The 23,149-nt window shown below is 43.5% G+C and overlaps 1 protein-coding gene across 1 annotated transcript in view; it reads left to right on the top strand.

Annotated features, from left to right (window-relative positions):
• The window catches only part of PKNH_0724500 (SICAvar, type I), a gene marked incomplete at both ends in the record, with an annotated part of 28,276 nt that overhangs the window by 4,708 nt on the left and 419 nt on the right, over positions 1 to 23,149 (top strand). Inside the window, 10 exons of the mRNA XM_002258499.2 lie at positions 9,951 to 10,039; positions 10,262 to 10,867; positions 11,076 to 11,607; positions 16,627 to 16,724; positions 16,915 to 17,455; positions 18,259 to 18,371; positions 18,557 to 19,219; positions 19,948 to 20,622; positions 21,175 to 21,891; positions 22,132 to 22,785. Of these exons, the coding sequence (XP_002258535.2) occupies positions 9,951 to 10,039; positions 10,262 to 10,867; positions 11,076 to 11,607; positions 16,627 to 16,724; positions 16,915 to 17,455; positions 18,259 to 18,371; positions 18,557 to 19,219; positions 19,948 to 20,622; positions 21,175 to 21,891; positions 22,132 to 22,785 (4,688 nt within the window). The remainder of the gene's footprint in view (positions 1 to 9,950; positions 10,040 to 10,261; positions 10,868 to 11,075; positions 11,608 to 16,626; positions 16,725 to 16,914; positions 17,456 to 18,258; positions 18,372 to 18,556; positions 19,220 to 19,947; positions 20,623 to 21,174; positions 21,892 to 22,131; positions 22,786 to 23,149) is intronic.

Here is a 23,149-nt window from a genome sequence, read left to right as displayed (position 1 = left end):
GGTAGGAACTGGATGGTAGTAACCGGATGGTATGAGCCGGATGATAGTGACCGGATGGTATGAGCCGGATGGTATGAGCCGGATGGTATGAGCCGGATGGTACGAACCGGATACTACACACTAACCTGATGGTATGAACCGGATGGTGGGAACCGGATGGTATGAACCGGATGGTAGAAACCGGATGGTAGAAACCGGATGGCAGGGACGCATCCCAGCATCCCTCCCGGGAGGGGTAGGAAAAAACTCCTCGAAGACAAAGACCGGATACTATGCATCAACCGCATGGTAGTAACCGGATGGTATGAACCGGATGGTATGGACCGGATGGTATGGACCGGATGGTATGAACCGGATGGTGGAGACTGGATGGTATGAACCGGATGGTATGAGCCGGATGGTGGGAAGTGGATGGTGGGAAGTGGATGGTGGGAAGTGGATGGTAGAAAGCGGATGATATGAGCCGGATGGTAGTAATCGGATGGTATGAACCGGACAGTAGTAATCGGATGGTATTAACCGGACAGTAGGGACCGGATGGTATGAACCGGATGGTATGAACAGGATGGTATGAACCGGATGGCAAGGAAGCATCCCAGCATCCCTCCCGGGAGGGGTAGGTAAAACTCCTCGCACACAGAAACCGGATGGCAGGGAAAGACAAACTGGATACTACACACACCAACACGAAAGAGGAAAAGAAAAAAAAAGAAAAAAAAAAAAAAGAAATATTCAGATTCCCGGTTTAGGAGTAGGGTTCCGGGTTTAGGAGTAGGTTCCGGGTTTAGGAGTAGGGTTCCGGGTTTAGGAGGAAGGTGTCGGGGTCTAAGAACTTAGATTCCGGGTTTAGGAGGAAATTGTCAGGGTGTTAGGATTTAGATTCCGGGTTTAGGAGGAAATTGTCAGGGTGTTAGGATTTAGATTCCGGGTTTAGGTGGAAGGTTGTTGGGGTGTTAGAAGTTAGATTCCGGGTTTAGGAATAAGGTTGTAGGGGTATTAGAACTTAGGTTCCTGGTTTAGGAATAAGGTTGTAGGGGTATTAGAACTTAGATTCCGGGTTTAGAACAAAGGTTCCAGGGTATAGGATGAAGGTTCCAGGGTATAGTATGAAGGTTCCAGGGTATAGGATGAAGGTTCCAGGGTTTAGGAGTAGGGTTCCGGGTTTAGGTGTCAGATTCCGGGTTTAGGAGTAAGGTTCCGGGTTTAGGAGTAGGGTTCCGGGTTTAGGTGTCAGATTCCGGGTTTAGGAGTAAGGTTCCGGGTTTAGGAGTAGGGTTCCGGGTTTAGGTGTCAGATTCCTTTTTTAGGAGTAAGGTTCCGGGTTTAGGGGTAGGGTTCCGGGTTTAGGTGTCAGATTCCTTTTTTAGGAGTAAGGTTCCGGGTTTAGGGGTAGGGTTCCGGGTTTAGGGGGAAGGTTTAAGTGGTATAGGAGTAGGGTTCCGGGTTTAGGAGTAGCGTTCCGGGTTTAGGAGTAGGGTTCCGGGTTTAGGAGTAGGGTTCCGGGTTTAGGAGTAGGGTTCCGGGTTTAGGAGTAGGGTTCCGGGGTTTAGGAGTAAGGTTCCAGGGTTTTGGAGTAAGGTTCCAGGGTTTTGGAGTAAGGTTCCAGGGTTTAGGGTTTAGGTTTCAGGGTTTACGGTTCAAGGTTTACGGTTCAGGGTTTACGGTTCAAGGTTTACGGTTCAGGGTTTAGGAGTAGGGTTCCGGGATTAGGAGTAGGGTTCCGGGATTAGGAGTAGGGTTCCGGATTTAGGAGTATGGTTCCGGGTTTAGGAGTAGGGTTCCGGATTTAAGAGTAAGGTTCCGGGTTTAGAAGTAGGGTTCCGGGTTTAGGAGTAGGGTTCCGTTTTTAGGAGTAGGGTTCCGGTTTTAGGAGTAGGGTTCCGGGTTTAGGAGTAGGGTTCCGGTTTTAGGAGTAGGGTTCCGGGTTTAGGAGTAGGGTTCCGGGTTTTGGAGTAAGGTTTCGCGTTTAGGAGTAGGGTTCCGGGTTCAGGGTTCTAGGGTTCCGGGTTTAGGAGTAGGGTTCCGGGTTTAGGAGTAGGGTTCCGGGTTTAGAAGTAGGGTTCCGGGTTCAGGGTTTTAGGGTTCCGGGTTTAGGGTTCCGGGTTTAGGAGTAGGGTTCCGGGTTTAGGAGTAGGGTTCCGGGTTTAGGAGTAGGGTTCCGGGTTTAGGAGTAGGGTTCCGGGTTCAGGAGTAGGGTTCCGGGTTCAGGAGTAGGGTTCCGGGTTTAGGAGTAGGGTTCCGGGTTTAGGAGTAGGGTTAGGGGTTTAGGAGTATGGTTTCAGGGTGTAGGAGTAAAGTTCCAGGGTTTAGGAGTAGGGTTCCGGGTTTAGGAGTAGGGTTCCAGCGTATAGGAATAAGGTTCCGGGGTTAGCTTTAGCTGCTTTAGGGCGGGAGAGGAAAAACTCCTCGAAGACAGAAACCGGATACGATACAACAACCGGATGGTATGAACCGGATGGTATGAACCGGATGGTATGAACCGGATGGTATGAACCGGATGGTATAAGCCGGATGGTATGAACCGGATGGTATGAACCGGATGGTGGAAACTGGATGTTATGAAGCGGATGGTATGAATCGGATGGTATGAACCGGATGGAATGAACCGGATGGTAGTAATCGGATGGTATGAACCGGACAGTAGTAATCGGATGGTAGGAACGGGATAGTAGACACCGGATGGTAGGAACGGGATAGTAGACACCGGATGGTAGGAACTGGATGGTGGGAACTGGATGGTATGAACCGGATGGTAGGAACCGGATGGTATGAACCGGATGGTAGGAACCGGATGGTATGAACCGGGATGGTATGAACCGGATGGTTGGAACTGGATGTTATGAACCGGATGGTATGAACCGTATGGTATGAACCGGATGGTATGAACCGGATGGTAGGAACTGGATGGTAGGAACTGGATGGTCGGATGTGGATAGTAGTAACCGGATGGTATGGACCGGACGGTATGGACCGGACGGTATGAACCGGAAGGTATAAACCGGATGGTAGGTACCGGATGGTGGTAACTGGATTGTAGGAACTGGATTGCAGGAACTGGATGGTAGTAACCGGACGGTCGTAACCGAATGGTATTAACCGGATGGTATGAACCGGATGGTAGGAACCGGATGGTGGGAACTGGATGGTATGAACCGGATGGTAATAACCGGATGGTAGTAACCGGATAGTAGTAACCGGATAGTATGAACCGGATGGTAGGAACCGGATGGCAGGGACGCATCCCAGCATCCCGCCCGGGAGGGGTAGGTAAAACTCCTCGAAGAGAAAGACCTGATACTATAGACCAACCGCATGGTAGAAACTGGATGGTATGAACCGGAATAGTATGAACCGGATGGTATGAACCGGATGGTAGGAACCGGATGATATGAACCGGATCGTATGAACCGGAAGGTATGAACCGCATGGTGGGAAGCGGATTGTGGAGACTGGATGGTCGAGACCGGATGGGATGAACCGGATGGTATGAGGCGGATGGTAGAAATCGGATGGCGCGGACGCATCCCAGCATCCCTCCCGGGAGGGAGAAGGAAAAACTCCTCGCAGACAGGGACCGGATGGCAGGGGAAGCCAAACCGTATACTACGCATCAACACGAAAGAGAAGAAGAAAAAAAAAAAAAAAAAATTCACATTTCGTGCGTGTTAGAATAAGGTCGCAGGGGTGCTGGAGTAAGGTTTCAGGGTATAGGACAAAGGTGTCAGGGTGTTAGAACTTAGATTCCAGGTTTAGGACGAAGGTATCAGGGTGTTAGGACTTAGATTACGGGTTTAGGATGAGGGTGTTAGGGTGTTAGAACTTAGATTTCGGGTTTAGGAGGAAGGATTTAGGGGTGTTAGAACTTAGATTCCGGGTTTAGGAGTAAGGTTATAGGGGTGTAGGAATAAGGTTCCGGGTTTAGGAGTAGGGTTCAGGGTTTAGGAGTAGGGTTCAGGGTTTAGGAGTAGGGTTCCGGGTTTAGGAGTAGGGTTCCGGGTTTAGGAGTAGGGTTCCGGGTTTAGGAGTAGGGTTCTGGGTTTAGGAGTAGGGTTCCGGGTTTAGGAGTGGGGTTCCGGGTTTAGGAGTAGGGTTCCGGGTTTAGGAGTAGGGTTCCGGGTTTAGGAGTAGGGTTCTGGTTTTAGGAGTAGGGTTCCGGGTTTAGGAGTAGGGTTCCGGGTTTAGGAGTAGAGTTCCGGGTTTAGGAGTAGGGTTCCGGGTTTAGGAGTAGGGTTCCAGGTTTAGGGTTCAGGGTTCCGGGTTTAGGATTAGGGTTCCGGGTTTAGGAGTAGGGTTCCGGGTTTAGGAGTAGGGTTCCGGGTTTCGGAGTAGGGTTCTGGGTTTAGGAGTAGGGTTCCGGGTTTAGGAGTAGGGTTCCGGGTTTAGGAGTAGGGTTCCGGGTTTAGGAGTAGGGTTCCGGGTTTAGGAGTAGGGTTCCGGGTTTAGGAGTAGGGTTCCGGGTTTAGGAGTAGGGTTCCGGGTTTAGGAGTAGGGTTCCGGATTTAGGAGTAGGGTTCCGGGTTTAGGAGTAGGGTTCCGGGTTTAGGAGTAGGGTTCCGGGTTTAGGATTCAGGTTCCGGGTTTAGCTTTAGTTGAGTAAGGGGAAGGGAAAGGAAAATCTCCTCGCAGACACTAACCGGATACTGTGCACCAACCGGATGGTATTAACGGGATGGTGGGAACCGGATGGTAGGGAACCGGATGGTATGAACTGGGTGGTAGCAACTGGATGGTATGAACCGGATGGTATAAACCGGATGGTATGAACCAGATGGTGGGAACTGGATGGTAGTAACCGGATGGTATGAACCTGGATGGTATGAACCGGATGGTATGAACCGGATGGTATAAACAGGATGGTAATAACCGGATGGTAGGAACCTGATGGTATGTGCCGGATGATAGACACCGGATGATAGACACCGGATGGTATGAACCGGATGGTCGAAAGTGGATGGTAGTAACCGGATGGTAGTAACCGGATAGTATGAACCGGATGGTATGAACCTGGATGGTATGAACCGGATGGTACGAATCGGATGGTACGAATCGGATGGTACGAATCGGATGGTATGAACCGGATGATATGAACCGGATGGTATGAACTGGATGGTATGAACCGGACAGTAGGGACCGGATGGTAGAAAGCGGATGGTAGAAACCGGATGGTATGAACCGGATGGTATGAACCGGATGGTGGGAACGGGATGGTATGAACCGGATGGTATAAACCGGATGGTTGAAACCGGATGGTAGGAACCCGATGGTATGAACCGGATGGTATGAGCCGGATGTTAGTAACTGGATGGTATGAACCGAATGGTATGAATCGGATGGTAGAAATCGGATGGTATGAACCGGATGGTGGGAACTGGACGGTGGGAGCTGGATTGTATGAACCGCATGGTATGAACTGCATGGTATGAAGCGGATGGTAGTGATCAGATGGTATGAACTGGATGGTATGAACTGGATGGTATGAACTGGATGGTATGAACTGGATGGTATGAACTGGATGGTATGAACTGGATGGTATGAACTGGATGGTATGAACTGGATGGTGGAGACTGGATGGTGGAGACTGGATGGTAGTAACCCGATGGTAGGAACTGGATGGTAGGAACTGGATGGTAGGAACTGGATGGTATGAACTGGATGGTATGAACTGGATGGTATGAACTGGATGGTATGAACTGGATGGTATGAACTGGATGGTATGAACTGGATGGTATGAACTGGATGGTATGAACTGGATGGTATGAACTGGATACTACACACTAACCTGATGGTATGAACTGGATGGTATGAACTGGATGGTATGAACCGGATGGTACAGACTGGATGGTATGGACCGGACGGTATGAACCGGATGGTAGAAACCTGATGGTAGAAACCGGATGGTAGGAACTGGATGGTATGAACCGGATGGCAGGGACGCATCCCAGCATCCCTCCCGGGAGGGGTAGGTAAAACTCCTCGAAGACGAAAAACCGGATACGACACAGCAACCGGATGGTGGGGACTGGATGGTATAGACCGGATGGTAGTAACCGGATGGTAGAAACCGGATGGTAGGAACTGAATGGTAGGAAGTGGATGGTAGGAAGTGGATGGTAGGAACCGGATGGTATGAACCGGATGGTATGGACGGGATGGTGGGAACTGGATGGTATGAAACGGATGGTAGGAACCGGATGGCAGGGACGCATCCCAGCATCCCTCCCGGGAGGGGGAGAGGAAAAACTCCTCGAACACAATGACCGGATACGACGCAACAACCGGATGGTACGGAAACCGGATGGTAGGTACAGGATGGTAGGTATCGGATGGTAGGACCGGATGGTAAGAACTGGATGGTAGTAACCGGATGTTAGAAACGGGATGGTATGAACTGGATGGTATGAACTGGATGGTATGAACTGGATTGTGGAGACTGGATGGTAGTAACCGGATGGTGGAGACTGGATGGTGGAGACTGGATGGTGGAGACTGGATGGTGGAGACTGGATGGTGGAGACTGGATGGTGGAGACTGGATGGTGGAGACTGGATGGTGGAGACTGGATGGTGGAGACTGGATGGTGGAGACTGGATGGTGGAGACTGGATGGTGGAGACTGGATGGTGGAGACTGGATGGTGGAGACTGGATGGTGGAGACTGGATGGTGGAGACTGGATGGTGGAGACTGGATGGTGGAGACTGGATGGTGGAGACTGGATGGTGGAGACTGGATGGTGGAGACGGGATGGTAGAAGCCGGATGGTAGGTACCGGATGGTAGGTATCGAATAGTGGGAAGTGGATGGTGGGAAGTGGATGGTGGGAAGTGGATGGTGGGAAGTGGATGGTGGGAACCGAATGGTATAGACCGGATGGTAGAAACCGGATGGCAGGGACGCATCCCAGCATCCCTCCCGGGAGGGGTGGAAAAACTCCTCGAAGACAGGGACCTGATACTATACACTAACCGGATGGTATGAACCGGATGGTAGAAACTGCATGTTGGGAACAGGATGGTATGAACCGGATGGTATGAACCGGATGGTATGAACCGGATGGTATGAACCGGATGGTATGAACCGGATGGTATGAACCGGATGGTATGAACCGGATGGTGGAGACTGGATGGTGGAGACTGGATGGTGGAGACTGGATGGTGGAGACTGGATGGTGGAGACTGGATGGTAGGTACCGGATGGTATGAACCGGATGGTAGTAAGCGGATGGTGGGAAGTGGATGGTGGGAAGTGGATGGTGGGAAGTGGATGGTGGGAAGTGGATGGTGGGAAGTGGATGGTGGAAACTGGATGGTGGAGACTGGATGGTGGGAACTGGATGGTGGGAACTGGATGGTGTGAACTGGATGGTGGGAAGTGGATGGTGGGAAGTGGATGGGAGTAACCGGATGGTCGGAACCGGATGGTACACTAACCGGATGGTATGAAAGGGATGGTATGAACCTGGATGGTATTAACCGGATGGAAGGGGAAGACGAACCGGATACTGGACATTAACCGGATGGCAGAAAACAGGATGGAAAAAGAAAAAAAAAAAAATAGGTTGGGTGAAGGAAGAAGGTGTTAGGGTGTTAGAACTTACATTCCGGGTGAAGGAAGAAGGTGTTAGGGTGTTAGGACTTAGATTCCGGGTGTAGGAAGAAGGTGTTAGGGTGTTAGAACTTACATTCCGGGTGAAGGAAGAAGGTGTTAGGGTGTTAGAACTTAGATTCCGGGTTTAGGAGGGAGGTCTTAGGGGTGTTAGTATATGGTTGTAGGGTATTAGAGTTCAGATTCCGGGTTTAGGAGGAAGGTATCAGGGTGTTAGAACTTAGATTCCGGGTTTAGGACGAAGGTGTCAATTTGTTAGAACTTAGATTCCATGTTTAGGAGGAACTTGTCAGGGTGTTAGAAGTCAGATTCCGGGTTTAGGAGGAAGATTGTAGGGGTGTTAGAACATAGATTCCGGGTTTGGGGCAAAGGTATCAGAGTGTAAGAACTTAGATTGAGGGTTCAGGAGGGAGGTTTGAGGGGTGCTAGAATTCAGATTCCGGGTTTAGCAGGAAGGTGTCAGGATGTTAGAACTTAGATTCCGGGTGTTAGAATTTAGATTCCGGGTGTTAGAACTTAGATTCCGGGTGTTAGAACTTAGATTCCGGGTTTAGGAGGAAGGTGTCAGGTTGTTAGGACTTAGATTCCGGGTTTAGGAGTAGGGTTCCGGGTTTAGGAGTAGGGTTCCGGGTTTAGGAGTAGGGTTCCGGGTTTAGGAGTAGGGTTCCGGGTTTAGGAGTAGGGTTCCGGGTTTAGGAGTAGGGTTCCGGGTTTAGGAGTAGGGTTCCGGGTTTAGGAGTAGGGTTCCGGGTTTAGGAGTAGGGTTCCGGGTTTAGGAGTAGGGTTCCGGGTTTAGGAGTAGGGTTCCGGGTTTAGGAGTAGGGTTCCGGGTTTAGGAGTAGGGTTCCGGGATTAGAAGTAGGGTTCCGGGTTTAGAAATAGGGTTCCGGGTTTAGGAGTAGAGTTCCGGGTTTAGGAGTAGGGTTCCGGGTTTAGGAGTAGGGTTCCGGGTTTAGGAGTAGGGTTCCGGGTTTAGGAGTAGGGTTCCAGGGTTAGGTTTTCTTGAATAAGGGGAAGGGATAGGAAAAACTCCTCGCAGACAAGAACCGGATACTACACACCAACCGGGTGGTTGTAACCGGATAGTAGTAACCCGATGGTAGACACCGGATGGTAGTAACCCTATGCTGGGAAGTGGATGTTATGAACCGGATGGTATGAACCGGACGGTATGAATCGGACAGTATGAACCGGATGGTATGAACCGGATGGTGGGAACTGGATGGTGGGAACTGGATGGTGGGAACTGGATTGGCAGGTACCCGATGGTGGGAACTGGATGGTACAAACCGGATGGTGGAGACTGGATGGTGGAGACTGGATGGTGGAGACTGGATGGTGGGGACTGGATGGTCGGAACTGGATGGTGGGAAGTGGATGGTGGAGACTGGATGGTATGAACCGGATGGTATGAACTGGATGGTATGAACCGGACGGTGGGAACATGATGGTAGGAGCTGGATGGTGGAGACTGGATGGTGGAGACTGGATGGTGGGAACTGGATGGTGGGAACTGGATGGTGGGAACTGGATGGTGGGAACTGGATGGTGGGAAGTGGATGGTGGGAAGTGGATGGTGGGAAGTGGATGGTGGGAAGTGGATGGTGGGAAGTGGATGGTGGGAAGTGGATGGTGGAGACTGGATGGTGGGAACTGGATGGTATGAACCGGATGGTATGAACCCGATGGTAGGAACCGGATGGTATGAACCGGGTGGTATGAACTGGATGGTATGAACCGGACGGTGGGAACATGATGGTAGGAGCTGGATGGTGGAGACTGGATGGTGGAGACTGGATGGTGGGAACTGGATGGTGGGAACTGGATGGTGGGAACTGGATGGTGGGAAGCGGATGGTATGAACTGGATGTTGGAGACTGGATGGTATGAACCGGATGGTATGAATAGGATGGTATGATCTGGATGGTAGGAACGGGATGGTATGAACCGGATGGTGGGAACTGGATGGTATGAACCGGATGGTGGGAACTGGATGGTATGAACCGGATGGTAGTAACCGGATGGTAGGAACCGGATGGTAGTGGCCGGATGGTAGGAAACTGGATGGTGGGAAACTGGATGGTGGAGACTGTTTGGTGGGAACTGGATGGTAGTAACCGGATGGTAGTGACCGGATGGCATATAAAACCGCAAATTTAGAACAATCTACCACCGAAAAAGAAAGAAAAAAAAAAAAAGAAAAAATTTTTCATCGACTGTGAATGACATACATTTGCTCAATCTACATAAATACATACAACATACAACATACAACACACATATATATATACATATGGCACTTTACATGTCTTATTAATCTTCTTCCTTTCTTTTCTTCTTCCCGCAGCTGATGTATGTATGAAAGAGAGGAGCAAGTCATTTTGTGAGCGCCTGAAATGTGCAAAACAACATTGGGAAGTGAACAACAAGCAGCAGGTAAGCAGCAGCGTAAGGCGGGGCAAAAGGGTGTACATATATATATATACATATAAGTACATATATGTATATGTATACATGTACCAATATATATATGTATATATGTATATATGCATATGTGTATATGTATATATATGCATACATGTATATGTATATATGTATATATGTAGACACGCACATATGTGTATATATATATATGTATACTTTCCATTTCCTATGCAGCAGAATTTTTGGGACCATGTCAATGGGAAGCTTGAAGAACTCCTTCCTACTGGAACTACTACTAGTAATGATGTCATCCCAGGTGCCAATTGCAACGACAATTCTATGGACAATGCGAATAAAGAAGCTTGTAGACACATAGCAACATTGTTGAAAAAGATGTACCAAAATTCAAATGGTACCTCTGAAAAATATTCTGAACAAATTATAAAATGTGTTCTTCTAAAAGAATATGCTAAAAAATTAAAGAAGCAAGCAAAAGAAAAAGGATTTTGCAGCATAGACAAGGGTCTACAGGAGGCTTTCAATCAAAGTAAAGAAATTATGCAGAAAGCAACAGACAACTGCAAAGGTGCCAGCGCTGCTAATTGTTTTGAGTGTAAATGGGACAGCACCACTGATGACGAACTTAAAAGTTGCCCCATTCCCAATAGCAGCGGCCAAAAGGATCAAGTAAATACCAAAGTGCTTGAATTACTCAACGATAACCCCGAAACGAAGGACCCCAAAATACAACAAACCTTGATTGCCTTCAATAAGAACAATACCTTATGTGAACGAGTAAATTGTGCAGCGCATTGGTGGGCCGAGAAGAAGAATGGGCAGGTAAATGAGCAGACGCCACCTGTTTGGGTGTTATGGAATGACCATTACATATACATATATGTATGCACGTATGTATATACATATGTACATGTATATACATGTGTATGTTTATATACGTATGTATGTATACATACATATGTATATATGCATATGCATTTATGCATATGCATATATATATATATATATATATATATATATATACTTATAGGAGGATGTATGGAAGAAAGTCCAAAAGGAAGTTGTCCAACCACTTGGCCAGGCCATGTCTACCAATACAGACTACAGTTTAGACAGTCATTGCAATAACTTAAGCTGGAAGCAAAAAGAAGTATGCCTCCTCTTTGCAAGAGGATTACACCACATGTACAAAAATACAGATAGTAAGGAGGAAGATCGTACGAAGTTGTTCGAACGAACCATGATGTGCACAGCCCTAAGGGCATACGCTAAGAAATTGGAAGAAGATGCAGCAGAAAAGGAAAAGAACGGGACAGGGAGCTGTAACATAAAGGGTGGCATACAACAGGCCTTTGGAGCAAGTAAAACCATTATGGAGAAAGCATCAGGTACATGTACAGGTTCCAACGCTCCTAATTGCTTCGAATGTACTTGGGACGCTAAAAACGAACTTGACAATTGCATAGTTGGCCAGAACAGCAAAACTCAAAATGTGCATGACCAATTGACGACATTCCTGGACGACGAAAAAACGGAACTGAAGGAATCTTTGGACAAAATATGTAAGTAGACACTCCAATCACAATAACCCCCCAACCAACCCCAACCAAAAAAAAAAAAAGAAAAAAAAGAAAAAAAAAAAAAAAAAAAAAAAAAAAAAAAAAAAAAAAAAAAAAAAAAAAAAAAAAAAAAAAAAAAAAAAAAAATTAATTATAGGGGGGGGGGGGGGGGGGGGGGGAGATTATGATGAGGAGGATGAAGGTGATAAGAAGGTTCTGGGGGTGTTAGAAATTCAGATTCCGGGTTTAGGAAGGAGGTTGTAGGGATTTTAGAATAATGCTATAGGGGTGTCCGAATAAGGTTGTTTGGTTGCTAGAATAAGGTTGTATGGGTGTTAGAAGTCAGATTCCGGGTACAGGGGGACGGTTGTAGGATATAGGAATAATGTTGTAGGGGTGTCCGAATAAGGTTGTGGGATGCAGGGAATTAGATTCCGGGTTCAGGAGTCAGATTCCGGGTTTAGGAGTCAGATTCCGGGTTTGGGAATGAAGGTTGTAGGGGTGTCAGAATTCAGATTCCTGGTTTAGGATGAAGATTGTAGGGGTGTCAGAATTCAGATTCCTGGTTTAGGATGAAGATTGTAGGGGTGTCAGAATAAAGTTGTAGGGGTGTCAGAATAAAGTTGTAGGGGTGTCAGAATAAAGTTGTAGGGGTGTCAGAATAAAGTTGTAGGGGTGTCAGAATAAAGTTGTAGGGGTGTTAGAATAATGTTGTATGGGTGTTAGAATGGGGTGTCCGGGTATAGGAGTAATACTGTATGGGTGTTAGAAGTGAGATTCCGGGTTTAGGGTGGTGACTGCTTTGAGTGTACACAGGACCAAAGTTTTGATAATTGCGAAATTAATGCAAATGGCCAGGGCACCACAGGTGAAAATGTAAATAGCAAATTGCAGACAATGTTTGAGGACGAACAGGATAAGACAGGACTGAAGGAATCTTTAGACAAAATATGTAAGTAGACACCCCAATCTCAATAACCAACCAAACCCCCCCAAAAAAAAAAAAAAAAAAAAAAAAAGAAAAGTAAAAAAAAAAAGAAGAAAAAAATAAAAAAAAAAAAAAAAGGTGAAAGTTTGAGTACGCCTGTGGGTTGTCAAAAGACAGATTGCGGGCTTAGGAAGAAGGTTTTAGGGGTATAGGAACAAGCTGGTAGGGGTGTTAGAACATAGATTCCGGGTTTAAGAGTAAGGTTCCAGGGTATAGGAATAATGTTGTAGGGGTGTCCGAATAAGGTTGTGGGATGCAGGGAATCAGATTCAGGGTTCAGGAGTCAGATTCCGGGTTCAGGAGTCAGATTCCGGGTTTAGGAGTCAGATTCCGGGTTTAGGAGTCAGATTCCGGGTTTAGGAGTCAGATTCCGGGTTTGGGAATGAAGGTTGTAGGGGTGTCAGAATAAGGTTCCAAGGTGTAGGAGTATGGTTGTAGGGGTGTTAGATGTCAGATGCCGGGTTCAGGAGTAAGGTCTTAGGGGTGTCAGAATAATGTTGTATGGGTGTTAGAATAATGTTGTATGGGTGTTAGAATAATGTTGTATGGGTTTTAGAATAATGTTGTATGGGTGTTAGAATAATGTTGTATGGGTGTTAGAATGGGGTGTCCGGGTATAGGAGTAATACTGTATGGGTGTTAGAAGTGAGATTCCGGGTTTAGGGTGGTGACTGTTTTGAGTGTACACAGGACCAAAGTTTTGATAATTGCGAAATTAACACAAATGGCCAGGGCACCACAGGTGAAAATGTAAATAGCAAATTGGAAGGAATGCTTAACGACGAAGCAACTGGACTGACGGAATCTTTGGACAAAATATGTAAGTAGACACCCCAATCACAATAACCCCCCAACCAACCCCCCAAACACAGCAAAAAAATAAAAAAAAGAAAAGTAAAAAAAAACAAAAAAAAAAAAAAAAATAATATAATATAAGGTGTGGGGGGCAGATTATGATGAGGAGGTTTGGGGGGGTGCTAGATGTCAGATTCCGGGTTCAGGAATAAGGTTTCAGGGGTGTTAGAATAATGCTGTATGGGTGTTAGAATGAGGTTTCAGGGTATAGGAATAATGTTGTATGGGTATTAAAAGTCAGATTCCGGGTTTAGGAGTAAGGTTGTAATGGTGTTACAGTAAGGTAGTAGGGGTGTCAGAATTCAGATTCCCGGTTTAGAAGTAAGGTTGCAGGGGTGTTGGAATAGGATTGTGGGGGTTTTAAAATAACGTTGTAGGGGTGTTGGAATAAGATTGTAGGGGTTTTGGATGTATGGTTGTAGGGTGCCAGAATTCAGATTCCGGGTTCAGGACAAAGGTGTCAGGGTGTTAGGAATTAGATTCCGGGTTTAGGAAGAAGGTGTCAGGGTGTCAGAAGTCAGATTCCGGGTTCAGGAGTCAGATTCCGGGTTCAGGAGTCAGATTCCGCGTTTAGGAGTCAGATTCCGGGTTCAGGAGTCAGATTCCGGGTTTAGGAGTCAGATTCCGGGTTCAGGAGTCAGATTCCGGGTTTAGGAGTCAGATTCCGGGTTTAGGAGTCAGATTCCGGGTTTAGGAGTCAGATTCCGGTTTTAGGAGTCAGATTCCGGGTTTAGGAGTCAGATTCCGGGTTTGGGAATGAAGGTTGTAGGACTGTTAGAAGTCAGATTCTGGGCTTAGGAAGAAGGTTGTAGGGTGCCAGAATTCAGATTCCGGATTTAGGAATAAAGGTTCCGGGGTATAGGAATAATGTTGTATGGGTGTTAGAATGAGGTTTCAGGGGTGTTGGAATAAAGTTTCAGGGTGTTAGAATTCAGATTCCGGATTTAGGAATAAGGTTGTAGGATATAGGACTAACGTTTTAAGGGTATAGAAATAATGTTGTATGGGTGATAGAATAAAGTTGTATGGGTGTTAGAATAATGTTGTATGGGTTTTAGAATAATGTTGTATGGGTGTTAGAATAATGTTGTATGGGTGTTAGAATAATGTTGTATGGGTGTTAGAATAATGTTGTATGGGTGTTAGAATAATGTCGTATGGGTGTTAGAAGTGAGATTCCGGGTTTAGGGTGGTGACTGTTTTGAGTGTACACAGGACCAAAGTTTTGATAATTGCGAAATTAACACAAATGGACAAACCACCACTGAGGATGTAAATAAAAAATTGGAAGGAATGCTTGACGACGATTCAACAGGACTGAAGGAATCTTTGGACAAAATATGTAAGTAGACACCACAATCACAATAACCCCCCCAACCAATAAAAAAAAAAAAAAAGAAAAAAAAAAAAAAAAAAGGGGAAAAGGAAAGAAAAAAAAGAAGAAAAAAAAGAAAAAAAAAAAGAAAATAATATAAGGTGGGGGGGGGCAGATTATGATGAGGAGGATGAAGGTGATGAGAAGGTTTTCGGGGTATTAGAAGTCAGATTCCGGATTTAGGAGTAAGGTTGTAGGATATAGGAATAATGTTGTAGGGGTGTCCGAATAAGGTTGTGGGATGCAGGGAATTAGATTCCGGGTTTAGGAATCAGATTCCGGGTTTGGGAATGAAGGTTGTAGGGGTGTCAGAATTCAGATTCCGGATTTAGGAATAAGGTTGTAGGATATAGGAATAATGTTGTAGGGGTGTCCGAATAAGTTGGTGGGATGCAGGGAATTAGATTCCGGGTTCAGGAATCAGATTCCGGGTTCAGGAGTCAGATTCCGGGCTTAGGAGTCAGATTCCTGGTTTAGGATGAAGATTGTAGGGGTGTTAGAAGTCAGATTCCGGGTTCAAGAGGGAGGTGTCATGGTGTAAGAACTTAGATTCCGGGTTTAGGAGTAGGGTTCCGGTTTTAGGAGTAGGGTTCCGGTTTTAGGAGTAGGGTTCCGGGTTTAGGAGTAGGTTTCCGGGTTTAGGAGTAGGGTTCCGGGTTTAGGAGTAGGGTTCTGGGTTTAGGAGTAGGGTTCCGGGTTTAGGAGTAGGGTTCCGGGTTTAGGAGTAATTTTCCAGGGTTTAGGTGTAATTTTCCAGGGTTTAGGAGTAGGGTTCAGGGTTTAGGGTTTAGGGTTCAGGGTTCAGTATATAGGGTTTAAGGTTTAGTATATAGGGTTCAGGCTTTAGGGTTCCGGGTTTAGGAGTAGGGTTCAGGGTTTAGGGTTTAGGGTTCAGGGTTTAGGGTTCAGGGTTTAGGGTTCAGGGTTTAGGGTTTAGGGTTCAGGGTTCAGGGTTCAGGGTTTAGGGTTAGGGTTCCGGGTTTAGGAGTAGGGTTCCGGGTTTAGGAGTAGGGTTCCGGGTTTAGGAGTAGGGTTCCGGGTTTAGGAGTAGGGTTCAGGGTTTAGGAGTAAGGTTCCAGGGTTTAGGAGTAAGGTTTCAGGGGTTAGCTTTAGCTGCTTTTAGAGGGGGAAAGGAAAAACTTCTCGCAGACAGGAACTGGACACGACACAACAACCGGATAGTGGGAACTGGATGGTATGAACTGGATGGTATGAACCCGACTGTATGAACCGGATGGTATGAACGGAATGGTAGGTACCGGATGGTAGGTACCGGATGGTATGAACCGGATGGTATGAATAGGATGGTATGAACAGGATGGTATGAACCGGATGGTAGGAACCGGATGGCAGGGACGCATCCCAGCATACCTCCCGGGAGGGGGAGGGGAAAAACTCCTCGCAGACAGAAACCGGATACTACACACTAACCGGATAGTAGAAACTGGACGGTATGAACCGGATGGTGAGAACTGGATGGTAGGTACAGGATGGTAGGTACGGGATGGTATGAACCGGATGGCAGGGGAGCATCCCAGCATCTCTCCCGGGAGGGGGGATAGGAAAAACTCCTCCAAGACAAAGACCTGATACTATGCACCAACCGGATGGTAATAACCGGATGGCAAGGAAACGGGATACTACAGAACGAATCTACCAACATTTACTATAGGACTCCGTGTTCATGGGGGAAAAAGGACAACATCACTTCGGACGACATCACTGATTACATAGACAATTATCGTCATCATATTACTCATCCTTTGTATATTGTTCTTTCTTCTTATAGGTTTACCATGTCTAGATAAAACTGATCTATGTGATCGAGCAGGATGTGTAGCTGGTAGATGGGTAGAAAACGGGAATGCACAGAAAGGCGTAAGTGGGGCAACACGTAGTTGGGTAAGGAAGTAACTATTATACATATATACGTGTATATATATACACATATAGATACGTATATACATCTGTACATTTGTGTATATACATATGTGTATATATGTATACATGTATGTGTATACATATATATATATGTATATATATATATATATATATATATATATATATATATATATATATTTTTTATTTGTAGGGTGATTTATGGAAAGAGAATGATGGTGTATGGAAGGAATTGAAGGAACTCTCTGACGAAATGAAGAGTAAAAAGAACAATTTTAGCAGCCACTGCGATGGCCTCAATGAGGATAATAAAGAAGCATGTATGCTTATTGCTTCAGGTTTAAAGAGTATTTATGAAATTAAAGCAAATAAAAGCAATGTGGACAGGAGTACGAAGAAAGATTTGGAGGATCAATTATTTAAACGTACCATGCAATGTGTTTTATTAAATGCTTTTGCTGATAAATTAGAACAACTTCCATGTAGTAAAGAGAAAAATGTAAAGAACGCTATAGATACAGCATTTGGGAAGAGTGATAACATTAAAACAGAAACAGGTCCCTGCAACAGTGATGGAGATAAGTGTTTTACGTGTAGTAGGTTTGACGCCTATAAAACTTGCCAAATTAAAGAAAATGGGAACAATCAGAAAGTAAGTGATAAAATGGATCCCATGTTGTACAACGACAGTTTAGGAATGAAGAAAATTGAGGACCAAGCTCTTAAGGACATATGTAAGTAAACGATACCAACACAATTCCGGTATCACCACAATTGTGTTGGTACCAACACAACCAACACAACCAACACAACCAACATACAACCAACACAACCAACACAACCAACACAACCAACACAACCAACACAACCAACACAACCAACATACTAACACAACCAACGTACTAACACAACCAACATACTGACATAACCAACATACTAACATAACCAACATACTAACATAACCAACATACTAACATAACCAACATACTAACACAACCAACAACACAACAACAACACAACACAACATACTAACACAACTAACATACTAACACAACCAACCTACTAACACAACCAACATACTAACACAACCAACAACACAACAACAACACAACACAACATACTAACACAACTAACATACTAACACAACCAACATACTAACACAACCAACATACTAACACAACCAACGTACTAACACAACCAACGTACTAACACAACAACACTACTACAACAACAAAAATACAAAAACAAAAATGCAAAGACAAAAATACAAAAACAAAAATGCAAAGACAAAAATACAAAAACAAAAATGCAAAGACAAAAATACAAAAACAAAAATACAAAAACAAAAATACAAAAACAAAAAGACAACAACAAAAATACAAAACAACAAAAATACGAAAACAAATATACAAAAACAATAACATTATATGTATATATATATATATGTATGTATATGTATATGTATATATATATGTATATATATATATGTATGTCTACATATGTATATGTCCATGTGTTTGTCTATGTCTGCTTATAGGTAAACCATGTACTGGGGAGGGGAATGGGAATTTCTGTGATCAGTTGACGTGCGTAGCAAAAAAATGGGGAGAAAGGAATAAAAAAACTTCATCCGGAGAGATTCCATCTTGGGTAAGTAGTGTGTGGTGGTGCCCTGGAGAGGAATGGAAACCATAACATCAATAACATATATACATATATATACATATATATGCACATATATGTATGTATATATGTATATACTTATATGTATATACATATTTATATATGTATATATACGCATATTTGTATATGTATATATATATCATCACCCACAGGACGCCATGAAGACCGACATCGACGATGTTGTAAAAGCACTGCTTAACCGCATGAAGGACACTGATAAGCAGTCGGAAGTTGACACATACTGCACCGCAGACAAAGACGGTAACCCCTGGAATGGTAGCGACGCCCATGGCGTCGCTAACAAAACTGCTTGCAAGCTGGTTGCAGCAGGATTACATCACATATCGAATATTCATTATGAATATAATGAGAATTCCAAGCCGGGGAAGGATGTGGATAATAACCCCTATGATAACCAAGAGTTTAAACAGTTCGTTTCTTGCTTATGGTTAAAGGAGGTTGCGAAAAGAATGAAAGAACAAAGCCCCATTTGTGACATAGAACCGGGGATTAAGGCCGCTTTTGCAGAGGCAGACGTCATTGCAGAAACTAATTGTACGAATGGTAGACCTTGCATTGAATGCAAATGGGACGAAAAGACTAAGGACGAACTTGACAAATGCCAAATTGGCAACAATGACAAAGTGAAGGACAAATTGAATGACTTTCTCACGGAAGACAAAAAGACGGACGTCGATACCACCTTGGAAGCAATAACTAAACTGGACAAAGGCTCCCTCTGTAATCGTCTCCGATGTATAGAAGCTCGAGTTCAAGCACTCGCTGCATCTAAGGGACCCTCCCAGAGCAACGCGGTATGTATAATAAAATAGAAGAAAAAGGAATAAAAGGAGTAAAAAGAAAAAGAAAAGGAATTAAAGAAAAAAAAAAAACATTATTCAGATTCTGGGTGTTGGAATGAAGGTTGTAGGGGTATCAGAAGTCAGATTCCGGGTTTAGGAGTAAAGGTTTTAGGGGTGCCAGAACAAGTTGGTAATTGTGTTAGAATAAGGTGGTAAGGATATTAGAATAAGGTGGCAAGGGTGTTAGAATAAGGTGGTAAGGGTGTTAGGAAGAAGGTGGTAAGGTTGTTCGAATAAGGTGGTAAGGGTGCTAGAATAAGGTGGTAGGGGTGCCAGAATAGGTTCACAGGGGTGTCAGAATAGGGTCTTGGGGGCGTCAGAATAGGGTCTTAGGGGTGTTAGAATAAGGTTGCAAACATGTTAGAATAAGGTTGTTGGGGTGTTAGAATAAGGTTTCGGGGTTAGCTTTAGTTGAGTAAGGGGGGGGAAAGGAAAAATTCCTGGCAGACAAAAACCGGATATTACACACCAACCGGATGTCACGGGAACCGGAAACTGCATACCTAAACTCAAAAGAAAAGAATGAAAAAAAAAAGTGAATGATAAAAGAAAAGAATGATAAGAAAAAAGAAAAGGAATGTATATACATATACATGTATACATGTATATATGCATATGCATTTATGCATATGCATATATATAGATGTATATATATATATATATTTTACTCCACTTTGCAGAGCACACTTTGGGAGAAAACTGGCGAAGTAGGACAACTGTGGAACCAATTGTCACAAGCAATGACGGAGAATGGGAAAGCGCCTCAGAATGAATGCGATAAAATGGGAGAAAAGAGTGATAGAGATGCAACTCATTCTGAGAAGACGGCATGCAATTATTTGCATGCCGGCTTTACCAAACTAAAAGAAATTACAGCGTCTAACGGCAATAGCTACCCCATTCTTAACAACTCATCGTTGAAGCAAACGATGGGTTGTTTTTTACTTCACGCTTATGCAAAACAAATGAAAGACGGAGCGAAATGTGAAATAGAAGCAGGAATAAAAAAGGCTTTCGAAACTTATAGCAAAGGTTTAAGTTCTAATGGTACTTGCAATGGTAGTTCTAGTGGCAAGGGACAATGTGTCCCTTGCCAATGGAATGAAAACGACTATGACGACTGCACAATTACTACAATTACCACAACTGACACAAATGGCACATTTCACGAAACCACCCAAACGCCAGCAAAGGACAAATTACAACAAGTTCAAGACAAAATTGACGACACCGCAACTGACAACCTAACGGAAGTAAATAAAATGAATAAGTTATGCGATTATATTAAATGCGCCGCACCCAAATGGTTCAAAAACCATATTGACGGGACTAATAACAGTCCAACGAAGAATTGGGTAAGTATTACTACCGCAACACGGGGGGGTAAGAAAAAAAAAAAAAAAAAAAAAAAAAAAATTTCAAATTCCGGGTTTAGAAATAAGGTTTCAGGGTTTAGGAGGAAGGTTTCGGGATTTAGGTATAAAGGTTTTGAGGGTGTTAGAAGTCAGATTCAGGGTATAGGAAGGAGGTTGTAGATTGCTGGAATAAGGTTGTAGGGGTGCTGGAATAAGGTTGTGGGGTGTTAGAATAAGGTTCTTAGGGTGTTAGAGTAAGGTTTTGAGGGTATTAGAATAAGGTTCAGGGGTGAGCTTTAGCTGCTTTAGGGGGGGAGAGGAAAAACGTTTCGCTGACAGGGACCGGATACGAAACCGACCGGATTCTACACCGACCGGATTCTATACCGACCGGATTCTACACCGACCGGATTCTACACCAACCGGATTCTACACCAACCGGATTCTACACCAACCGGATTCTACACCAACCGGATTCTACACCAACCGGATACTACACACTAACCTATCAACTACATATATATAACTTTCTTTCTTTTTTTTTTTTTACAGTGTGACTTTTGGGATAAGGCTGTTAAAGACGAGCTGCAGAAGATGTTCAAACGCATCCAGGATAAAGGAAAGAACAACCCCAATACTGCATGCAATGACTTTGGTGATGGTAATAAACATAGTGTCGAAAGAAAAGCTTGTAATCATATCACAGCAGGTTTAGACTACATTAACACAATTGAAGGTATTGACAACGGCCAGCCGAGTGCAAAAGAAAATGACAAGTTTTTTAAACAGACTATGATGTGCGCAGCACTTAATTTTTACGCAGATCAAATAATTAAAAAGTCGCAAGATAAATGTCCCATTCATGGGACAAAAATAATAGAAATGTTTAATGAATGGAATGGAAGTAATTCTTCGTGTTTGAACTCTGGTGGTAGTGGTAATGGTAATAAAGATTGTTTTCTTTGCACAAGGCAACCAGATTTTAAGGTTTGCCAACTAAGTGTTGACAGCTCTTTGATTAATACAACATCATCATCACAACAAAGTGGACAAAATTGCAATACTAATGCAACTGACGCAGTTAAAGTCAAAGATCAAATGAACAAATTCCTCAACGAAGACAACAGCACATCCAAATCCATCTCCCAAGTGAAAAAAACCTTATCCACTATCACTGACATGGGCACCTTCTGTAGTAAAATCCAATGTGCAGCAAAACAATACGGAAAAATTAAAAAAGGAACAGGCCCAAATGGAACAGTGACTTGGGTAAGCGAACCCATATCAATAACAACAACATTATATATACATATATACACATATGTATATGTATATATGTATATGTATATATGTATATATGTATATGTATATATGTATATATGTATATGTATATATGTATATATGTATATATGTATATATGTATATGTATATATATGTATATATGTATATGTGTATACATATATATATATATATTTTTTTCTCTTCCTTCCCTTCTTCTTTTATGATCAGACCAACATTGAAAGTGACGTCAAGGATGTATTAACTGATCTTCTAAATAATATGACGGAGTCTAAAAATCAGGCTAAAGCTGCCGAATACTGCAATGACGATAGCAAATGGAATGCACTTGGCCATAAACAAAGCAAAACAAATAAAGCAGCTTGTTTGCTTTTTGCTGCAGGACTGCAGCACATTTATGGCCGTCCCAACGGCCACCAAAAGGGCCAGTTTAATGGCCCATCGTTTGGACAAACGATGGGTTGTTTATTTCTTAAAGAGTATGCAAAACAATTAAAAGAAATGGCAAATAAGAAGAAAAGAGGACATAGTTGGGTACATCCCTATTGTAGCATAAAGGATGGTATAACACATGCTTTTAAAAAAAGTGAAGAAATTATGAATGCATCATCTAAATGCAATAATGGTACTAATTCTTGTTTTGTGTGCAAACAAAACGAAGATTATGGAACTTGCCAAATTGGCCAAGACAATGTAGGAAATAAAGCTACAGAACTGTTCGCAGACCAATCGAAACAAAACCAAATGCAAGAAACATTAGAGAATACAGTCTGTCCCATCCTTCTTACGGATCTCCTTACCCCTTTCCTTCCTTTGGCTCCTGTCTCTATTGGCCTTTCTGCTATGGCTTATTACCTTTGGAAGGTAAGATAAAAAAATAAAATATTTTTTAATGGTTAAAAGGAAAAAAAAAAAATTTTTTTTTAATGGTTAAAAGGAAAAAAAAAAAATTTTTAATGGTTAAAAGGAAAAGAAAATTTTTTTTAACGGTTAAAAGGAAAAAAAATTTTTTTTTTAATGGTTAAAAGGAAAAAAAAAAATTTTTAATGGTTAAAAGGAAAAAAAAAAAATTTTAAAGGACACATTTAATAGTTAAAAGGAAAAAAAAAATTTTTTTAATGGTTAAAAGGAAAAAAAAATAAAATAAAATAAAATAAATGTGTAAAAAGAATATTTCACAATCTTCAGCAAAAATATCCTCTCATTTTTTTTTTTTTTTTTTTTTTTT

This window comes from Plasmodium knowlesi, assembly GCF_000006355.2.
Source record: "Plasmodium knowlesi strain H genome assembly, chromosome: 7".
Lineage (NCBI taxonomy): Eukaryota > Apicomplexa > Aconoidasida > Haemosporida > Plasmodiidae > Plasmodium > Plasmodium knowlesi.
The sequence above is the reverse complement of the archived record's forward strand: the minus strand, read 5'-3'. Positions and strand labels throughout refer to the sequence as shown.